The 10,090-nt window shown below is 34.1% G+C and overlaps 1 protein-coding gene across 1 annotated transcript in view; it reads right to left on the minus strand.

Moving 5' to 3' along the window:
* myo16 (myosin XVI) overlaps positions 1-9,511 on the minus strand; it is a 138,192-nt gene extending 128,681 nt beyond the window's left edge. The window contains exon 1 of the mRNA XM_088914495.1: positions 9,253-9,511. Within this exon, the coding sequence (XP_088770621.1) occupies positions 9,253-9,478 (226 nt within the window). The 5' untranslated portion in view covers positions 9,479-9,511. The remainder of the gene's footprint in view (positions 1-9,252) is intronic.
* Positions 9,512-10,090: the final 579 nt, after the last annotated feature.

Consider the following 10,090-nt stretch of genomic DNA (forward strand, 5'->3'; position numbering starts at 1 on the left):
GGGCTATTACTATCCAAGTGGTCAGGACATTGGTATAAGTTCTCATCTGAAAGACAGTACCTCCTATTTGTCCAAATCCATGGTCACCATAATGGGGCATTAGTTTAGAAAAACTGGCCCAGAAGACAGAGTACCACCAACTGAACCACCAGCACTACTTACAGCAGCAGCCAGATTTTCACTGGAGGTCTGCCTAACCCAACCCAACCCAGCTCAGCTTTCAAGATCTCACAAGATCAGGCTACAAAGTAAGACTTTTGTCTGCTCTGTAAATACTGTACATAGGAAATACTCACGATTAACTTCCACCATTTGACAATTTACAGTAACTTCTCTGAAAGGAAGTTTGATATGAAAACCATTTATGATAAAAAACACCAAAACATTCAAATTGTGGAAAACATGCATAGAACTATCAATTTAGAATGGAAGCAATTCTCCAACAATACATTAAAATAATCTATTTTTCTATTTAATTTTTTTATTGACATAATAACGTCAGCCTATAGTGAACAAATAAGCATGACATACAGTCATTCAACAAAAAGTCTCTGCATTTAATGCAACAAAGTCTGTGCATGTAAGAGACACAATATAAAAAGAGTGAACCTCCATGTGACCCAAACTGTATACAGATGCAGCCTGAAAGGTTTCATTCCTGCCTTTTGGTTTCAAGTGTACTCCTTTGCTGCTCATGGAACAAATGTGGTGGGTGTTACTTTTAACAGCCGACACTCATTTCATTGCCAGTGTTTCATATTAGCCTCATAATGAGCCCTAGCCTCAGAAACAAGTGTTCCAGGTACTTTGGGGACTATTATGTTATTATACAGGCCATGGGTTTATAAGAAATCACCCTTTTTCAAATAGCAGTTGGTAAGATATCCAGCATAATTAATGTCATCATTATATTAGACATGATTATAATGCTGAACATTAAAGACATAAGTGGAAACTATGGGGAACTGCATTTAAAACTAAAAAAACAAGTGGAACTTTTCACAAAGGTTTGTGGGTGTCTGAAAAAGGCACTTAGCACTTACAGTATCTATGTTGTTAAAGCTAATACCCTGGCTTCTTTTAGAAAATGTCTGTATGAAGTTCTTAGATGAATTAGCTACGAAAAAACAAACAAGATGAAACACATGACCTCTCATTTGTAGCGTTCCTTATATTTTTAATATAAAATGTATTATTATCAATGCAGATTTTTCGCATTATTATTCTTGAAATTTCTTTTTTGCAGACAGTTAATTATTGATCGGCATCTTAAGTTTAAGTGGGACATTTTTCTTTTCATGACTTTCATGAAGATGTATAAAACTTAGATAAAATAAGACATACTTGGAAATCTTATGAAAGCACACAAATGTATTTCATGATAAAAATAAAAGTTATCTATATGTCTAATGTTTCAAAACATTTTAGAAACCACAAGGTAATCTGTAATGAATTTAGTTTTGCAAGATACTTTATAAAAAATGTTTAATATAAGATACAACTTTGCAAGATGACAAGAGGAATATAATCAGATCAGATCAGATCAATAAAACATGTTGTCATGAAATAATACATTAAGGTCAGACTATAATTTTTGAATATGTCCTTAAAATATACTGTACATTTGAAAACATTTAGTGAGTAATTGCTATATTTTTGTTCGTGGTTATTTGATAGAGTAAATTAAGTATTCTTTGTACATTGTTACACATAACAACCACGAAAGAAAACGTTTACTATTTATACAGTATCAAAATTACTTTAAAACATTGCAGTGAGTTACAAAAAATATCTAAATATTCTACTGAAAAAAAAGAGGTTTGGAGAAGTTAATTGTTGTTTAAATAGTGGAACAGCTGCCAGAAACATATGCTGTGTTACCATAGCAATAAGTCAGAGTGTAACAAACAATCATCGTGGTGCAGAACTTTGTGCTTTACCTAACCGAGTTTAAGATAAAATGGATTAAATCACAGAAGTCGGTTCCAACCCATTCACCACATCAGTAATACCCCTTACTCCTCCTATTTCTTCCTTCTCAGATTTTTCTGGCCCAGATCAATGTCTCTGTGGGTTCTGAAAGGAATAAATTGGATATGTATCCAAGACAACCACATGCACTAATAAACTGTAAACAGACATGACATTATAGGATGGATGGCAGTATAAATATGTTGTGATAAGTATAGGCTATGATGATCCACGTAATTGGGGAATACAGTAAATGCTTATCCCAGTGAACACCATAAGTTTCTAAAATCAGCTAGAAACTCTATACAGCACAGGCTCCGTTCAGGTCCCAAGCTTTTTTACAAGTCCTTCTTGCAAAAAAATTGTAAAGTAGACTATATGTACTGAACCTGAAAAGAACATAGAGGAAAAGAATCAAGCCAAGATAGCCTCCCCATGGTTGACCAGTGTTAGTAATTATGGGATGCAACCACAAGCCAACTTGATGTTGCTCACCAGGATTATGCTGACCAAATAACATTGATCTAAAACTGTCAAACACCTATTGCTCAATGCCACTAATGTAACATGGGACATTGAACCAAAACCTGGCAAACTGTGAAGCGTTTAAAATTACTGTAACATGGCACTCTTACAAACATCATTGTGTGGCTTGGCAGACAGCTATTAAATATTGCTGTCACTACCCCTGATGCAAACTGTGACGAATAGCAAACCAAACTATATGGAAACATTGACTGAGGAGCTGCAGGTTTTGTGAACAAGTAATGTACAGTATGAAAACTTCTACAGTAAATTCTATAATATTGTAGCACTTTCAGGTTCACGTGGGTATGTGCCCTCACTGCTGCCGCCTCAACTCAGCCCCCCACTGTTGGAGACTCGAACCCGGGCCTCTGGCGTTGCTCAACAGGGACCCAGACAGTTGAACTAAAGGGAGATCTCCCGTCAGCCCAGCGGCTGAGGTTCCTGCTATTCACAGGGAATGGAGGTGATGTGGAAAATGGAAAAGCTGACAGGAAGAATATTAAAACATTTATTAAAAACCTAGGTCAAATTATAGTTTTAAAAGAAGTGACAATAAAAATAATCAGTTATCACTCTTTACCAGAATTTCCTTAACAAAGAATGACTAAATTATCTATGATTAAATTCATAATAGCCTTCATTAATGAATGACAAATTCTTCAGACAAAAAGAATAGTTTTAAGACTGGGTTGTTCAAAAGATTAATTAAACAAGAATTTACCATAATTGTATCTGATCGTATGAACAAATACTACAAAATACCACTGTTCTCCATATAAGAAATGGTTTCGTTTATTGTGTTGTTTTCTCTTTTCTGCTAGGTGTTATCATAATTTTGTTTCAAATATAGACTTTTTGGCATCTCATTCCCTATCCATAGCTCTACAGTACAGAGAAGAGCTAGGCCTACCCATAATGTCTCCAAGCTCTGAAAATCTCACATTGGAAGAAGATTGTTTCAGTAATAATAACAACCATCCATTGTTTTATCTGATGTGGGAACTCGGATAAACGTGGAGAGTATTCATTGTACAGCAGGGTATTGTGCAGTAGCAGGTTGGAGCACTGGACTCCAAGAGCGGTGAGTTCAGGTGTCAGTTGGGATGCTGCTGTTTTGAGTCACAATTCTCAAGTAAATGCTCTGCCATTTGTATGAGATTAAAGAAGTAAACTATATGTATATTTGTTAATATCACTTCTACATTCTTCTAGAGTACTCAATCATGCTAGAAAGTAGTAATTAAGCCATTTAGGTAAATTACCAAATCAAAGATATGGAATTTCAGTGTTTGTTACTAATTTTATTCTACATACAGTATATACAGTAAATATCATATTGCACTTTGACTTTTTTGTATTATTTTGTATAAATTGTATTAATGGACTGAAAATCATGCATGTATATTTCTTTAAATATACTTTGTAGAACCTGAGAAAACTTTCATAATTCAAAATATTTAATCAGGAAGAAAACATAACAGATCATTTTAGTTTTCTGATGCTCCATGTTTTACGGGAAGCTTATCAGCTTATCATCACTTTTCTTATTAACTGAACATTATTGTGAATACACTTGAAATAACAATAAATGTATTTCTTAATTAAAGTATAAAATACTTAATACAGCATGACATCTGCCGGTGCTAGAATATTTTTTTTAAATATCTGTATTTCAAAATGGGCCATCATTAGCATGGTGAAGTACTGCCTGATATTAAGGATAACACTTTCTTTATAGAAGCGGATAAAATGTTTATTTAAACCTCAGAAGTCATTCCATTGCTGTCATCACTGGTTGCATTATCAATCAATAGGAATGAGTTCTAGTGCCTACTGTATGGCTTTTTTGAATTAAAAAATACCATGTTTTTGTTCTAATATTATCAAATGTTTGCATGGAATTACCCAAAACATAACATAGTATAGCATCACATTGTATACATTGTATTCATATTATAGTGCTCCATACATTATATTGTACTTGTCATTCATATTAATTTCATTATTATAAATAATATATAATATAATAATATATAAATAATATAATAAATGTACATATTGCTTCACTAACAAATAAAGAGTTTTGACTTTGCTGTTACAATACTTTTGTATTGAACTTAGTACCGTTTTATTGTTATTTATAAGGATAGCTTCTTTTTCATCCTCTGATTTCCTGCTCCAAATAAACACACAATGATAATAAATGTTTTGTTTCTTGCTCACAAAAGGTTGTAAGTTTATTTTAGAAGATCAACATCAGGAATGGACAGAGAGTTAAACACAGATGTCAAGATCCAAAGTTTGCCCCCAGGCCACTAAAATAAAGTATCATAAAGATCAGTATGATTAAGCCTTTGAAAAGAAAAGCTCAAATCTGACAGGCTTACAAGCAGTCAAAGAGGAAACATTCAACTGATTTAGATAACCATTTAGATAAAGATATCAATATTTGTTCTTCAAGAACCTGCTTTGTGAACATCTTAGTAATATTTTCATCATTTAATATTAGTTGCTGGTATCATTCCAGTGCTCCAAACCTTGATAAGCAAAGGAATAGTAATGGAATTCTTCCACATCCTAGTGTTTCAAAACCAAAGTACAGTAAAACCCAGACAAGGGTTTTCTTAACCCTAGGAACTATTTGGCAAGTACTCCTTTGCAAACTATCAGAAATCGTTAATGTATCCCTCAATGACAATGCATTGAGGTTTTTTAATGATTTGATTATCCCTACGTTGTTCTTCAAGGTGGGTGGCTCAATAAAAAAATATATAATTTTCTTTTTTCACTGATATAATGATAGAAATGCATAATACCACAGGCAACATATCAAGACTGAAATATTTCAACCTTCCAGTGTCCTGTATAAGAAATTTAGTAACAACTGGATTGCAGTTTTCAGCATGTATAGGGCAGCAGGTGCTACCATACCTTATTCATGATGAGGACTTTATTGCTTTAAAATTGACTTGCTCTTCTGGTAATAGGAATTCCTATCTATAAAAGAAAGTGTTTTTTTTTTAATTAAAGGTTTTCTCGTTCCCCGGTGTAACAGATTTTTCTTATAATAAAAATTAATAAGTCTTCTGTTTGTGCTTTTCTGCAAACGCAATGTTTCTTTGATGAGGAAAAGTCATTATTATTGAGGGTTCAGAGGCATCTTGGAGCACTATTTTATAGCTGAATCTCTTCCTTTAAAATATAGAAGGGTGACAGGTTTTAATTTAAACAAGCTATATTGAGAGCAAACAATCATTATGTTTTTATATTGATGGAATGTTGGCTATACTAACATTATTCGATGTTTGGATGCTGTGATGATTTTGTACTTTTTTTCTGCTTGTGCATTGAATGTCAATCATATCCCCATGTTAAACTGTGAGTTGGCTTATTTTGAAGATGATGGCTAGTGTTTCTGAGAATCCTTTTCTCATATTATGATATTTCTTTTGATCAGTCTCTGCTATGTTTTTCTTATATTGGGACATTATTAGTCGTGCAGGATTATGTTAATTGTTCCTCAGCTAATGATATGAAAATTAGTATATTGAGCAGTCAGGCATCCAAAGATAATCTGGAAAAAAGCCTAATTCAAATGTAATGTTATTTCAGGTTATTGAAACTGCAATGAAACAATGGAATTTCTTTCTAAGCATATAACTTAATCTCAAAATATTTAATGCATACTGTATGTATACACTGAATATATATATATGCATGTATTACTTTGCTTTTTAGAGATGCTTTCAGAAAGAGATCCACTTGGAAAATCAAAAGTTCTTAGCTGTACACCTTTCATACATGTTTCATACAGGTTGTTAAAGAAGCTGCAGCTGACAAAACAAACAAAAAAACTGTTAATGCAATCCACATAAATATTTCAGCCCTGAGTCAATGGAAATGTATTTACTGTATATGAATTTGCATATCATACATATAATCTGGAATGACACTGATTGCCTATTCTTTCCACTATTGCATTGTCTTTAGCAATTCATTAAAAGGGATTCGTTGTCAGTTCTAAACAGTGTTACAGTAGGTTGTCATGTACTGTACAGTATATGAACCACTGTTACTCTAAATAACTACAGATAATTGATTTAATACATCACATATACCCTATAGTTGTAATTGGGAGTACAATTTGATGTAGATGGGTTTTGAATAAAGATTTATTTTTTCTACGCATTTCTGCTACCAATTTAATGACAAAAAGGGTTGGAATTCATGTGTGATTTGGATGTTTTGGTCTATTTAATTCAAGTAACCCTATATAACTCGTCAATACCTGTTGTGTTCATCTTTCACACACCACAGGAATGCTCATATGTTCAAGATGTAAAATCATTGCTAAGGAAGTAGCATATAGTAATCTGGTAGAGGTTGACTCTGATGCATGTCCAACCATCTATTAAGATTAAGATATGGTGATAAAGCAGACTAGCATCTGAAATGCACAGCAGATTGACACTGCTTTGTATGTGTTACTCTTTTGTTCCTTTGTTATGTGAAAAGAAGCATTGTTGTGTTGAAAGATTATATTGATGTTGGGGTTCCTGAAACAAAGTGTGGAGCAATTGGTGATCAGCAGAAGAATGTGTGTGGGGAGGTTAGGTTTGTAACAGTGAGAGGGGAAGCCTGAGTGCCATTCCTTGGCTATGACTGAGATTCTCCAAAAAAGGTAAGTGATTGGCTACATTTGCTGTGCAGTCGTAGAAAACTGCATGAAATCTCCAAAAGATGCAGGACATCATAGGAATCAGACTTTGAAGTACTGGAATACTGAGTTGGGAAAATGAATTGGAAAACAGCAGTTTACTTTTAGGAGGGAAAATTGTCCATTTCAAGTGGGAGAGTGAGGTAATAAAAATAAAAATATTGTAAGTACAGAAAAATCATCCTTGAAGCTCAATACATAATTTGACAAGAATGCCTCAGTATACACTGTCCTCAGACACAGAAATTCCCTGAAACCCAGGAGGTTATTAACCATGTTTACAGATCGTATTTTGCCGCACAGTGATGTTGATTTTACAATTGTAGCGATGATTAGTATTTGCATTTGGGTTTACAGAAATTTCATATTTCCAAATTGCAATAACAGCTGTAATACAGTAATTGTGCCACACAAGAGAAGCTTCAGGTGCTCCCTCCATATCGGATAATTCCACCATTGAATCATTGCAAGTATTTGACTGGGTCTGGATCCATAAAGGACATGTCTCTTCAGTGTTTAGCAGTGCCAGAGTATAATGATGACAGGATAACAGGAGGATAACCTTGAGTGCCCTAGAAGCTTCATTCCTGCAAGCAACATTCCCAAAGTGATGGGAAAGCTGAGAGGTTAGGAAACAAGATTTATTTAGAAAAGATTCCAGGACTGAGAAGGTTAACACAGGACAGATGTAGTAAAAGAATAAGTCTTTTGATTTTTATTTCTCTGGAGATTTCCTATAATAGGTCAAAATCATTTTATATTAGAGTGACTGAAATAGTTACGGTCACATTAAATTTAATTCTCTGAGAAAGTCTCAAAATATTCAACCCACACTTATTTTAGTTAAAAGAATGTATTCAAAGAAGAGACTAAAAATCCAGCAGTTCTGTCTTCTCTCCTTGGCTGGTTTTCCTGGTATTTAGTAGATTCAGCCTCTGTTTCTTAACACTGTTCTGCAGTTAGAGTTAGGATATTAGCTTTCTGACTCCTGTATAATCAGTGTGAAGAATGAGCTAGTATTTCACAGCTAATAACAATTCTTCTTAGAAATGAATTTGCCCTTTTCACTGCTGGTCCACTAGCAACTCTTAATTTGATTCTGCTGTATTATTGAATAATCAAAATGTTACATAAACAGGGCATTTAAATGGATGTCTGGAGTGGTGGAACTATGAAGTATTCTGTTGGACTGTGTGACATGTACAGTACCATATGTTGCTTCTCTTAAATTGATTTTCTGGCATTACCTGCATATCATGGCATTTTACCAGATTCATGGTCCTCAATTGCAGATGACAACCTTTGTTATGAAAATGCCTTGAAAAAGAAGTACAAGCTTAGACAGCCTGTGATTAATATTTCTATGAAGCAATTACAGCATAGAGATCAGATAGTTGAACCATAATTCCCCACTATGACACATTCCACTGAGAATGAATTATTTTTGCTATTCTAAAGACCAAGATGAACAAAACCAACAAGGTTCTTTTAAGGAGAAATGTGAACATGGTGCCAAAACTTTAATTCAAAACACACACACAAAACACATGATCACGTGCTACAAAAATTATTGCGAAACAAGTCCATATTTTAAATATTATGATGAGGAACACAAAGGGATAGAAAAATCTAAACATGTGGTGGAAGAGTTATCATTTTTAATAACTCCATTCATATATTTAGGTTTTCCAAAAGGTAACTCCTATCACTTTCTATTCACCCTTCAGTGACCAGTTGTTAATAAAGGAGCTCAATTTTTTGTTTTCCCAGGCTCACCAATAACCATTTGTCCTGGTGTTAAATGACAGATTTAGGTTAGTTTGGTGTTTGGGTGCAAACAAATTCTCCTTCTCGGGTCCTTAATCAGTTCCCCCTCTTCTTAAGTACAAAACATTAAGACATTGGTACTTGGTGAGATCTCCCATCACTATTCCTATCACCAACTTTGCTTTATATGTGTAAATCATGTAAAAGAGAACCATTTCATGACAGACAATAACTACTTACTAAACACTTTTAAAGGAATTTCTACATACCTTCCTTGTCATTATGATGAATGATTGCGTCCTGGATGATGTCAGAGAGGCCAAAGTGAATCTTGCATTTCTTTCTTTGTTTAATCATGGGTTTGTGTCCCACTTGTTTCTGCAGTGTCTTCTCTCGTTCATAATAGGCCTTGATCTGGTCGCAGCGCATTCTTTTCACCAGCCGTTGGCGCTGGCCTAGAGGCAGGGATTCCAGCAAACACTGGTCGATTTCCATGTTGTGAGATCGAAAAATATTACATAGCTGAAAACAACCTGCAAAGGACAGAACAGCATTGTCAGGTATTCGTTTTCGGGGTTTCATTTTCGGCTTCGTACACTGAAGGAAGTCAAATCACAGTTACAAAGACTTTCTGGCTGATTCAATACTTTTAAAGGAAGTCTCACAACACATAAATATTAGTGGGAGGCTAAAACAAGCTAACCCGTCACATTGTTGTAGATGATATCCCTCTTGCATCAAGAAGTGTCTACATGCTATTCCTAAATGAATAAACTATAGGCATTCAACAAAGTCAAGTGGCATCCTTTCATTTGTAACATTTCTTTTTTACAGTATGTTAAAAAGACAGCAGTTATGAAACAGAAAAGCTGAAACTTAAATTAATAGAATAAAACTACAGTATGTTTATTTTTTGTCTTTGGGAAGACTTTTAAATTGGATTCAACAAAATTATAGTATTGCATTACAGTATGTTATAAAAAGCACGGAAGAACAGACTTCAGTTCTTGCAGTCTGAAACATTCACATAAATTATTTAAAAAGTTACAAAACCTATTTAGTCTTCTTAACTCAAGACCCCAATTCCAAAGAATACAGTGCTTTTCT

Source organism: Atractosteus spatula, chromosome 4, assembly GCF_055471065.1.
Source record: "Atractosteus spatula isolate fAtrSpa1 chromosome 4, fAtrSpa1.hap1, whole genome shotgun sequence".
Classification (NCBI taxonomy): Eukaryota; Metazoa; Chordata; class Actinopteri; order Semionotiformes; family Lepisosteidae; genus Atractosteus; species Atractosteus spatula.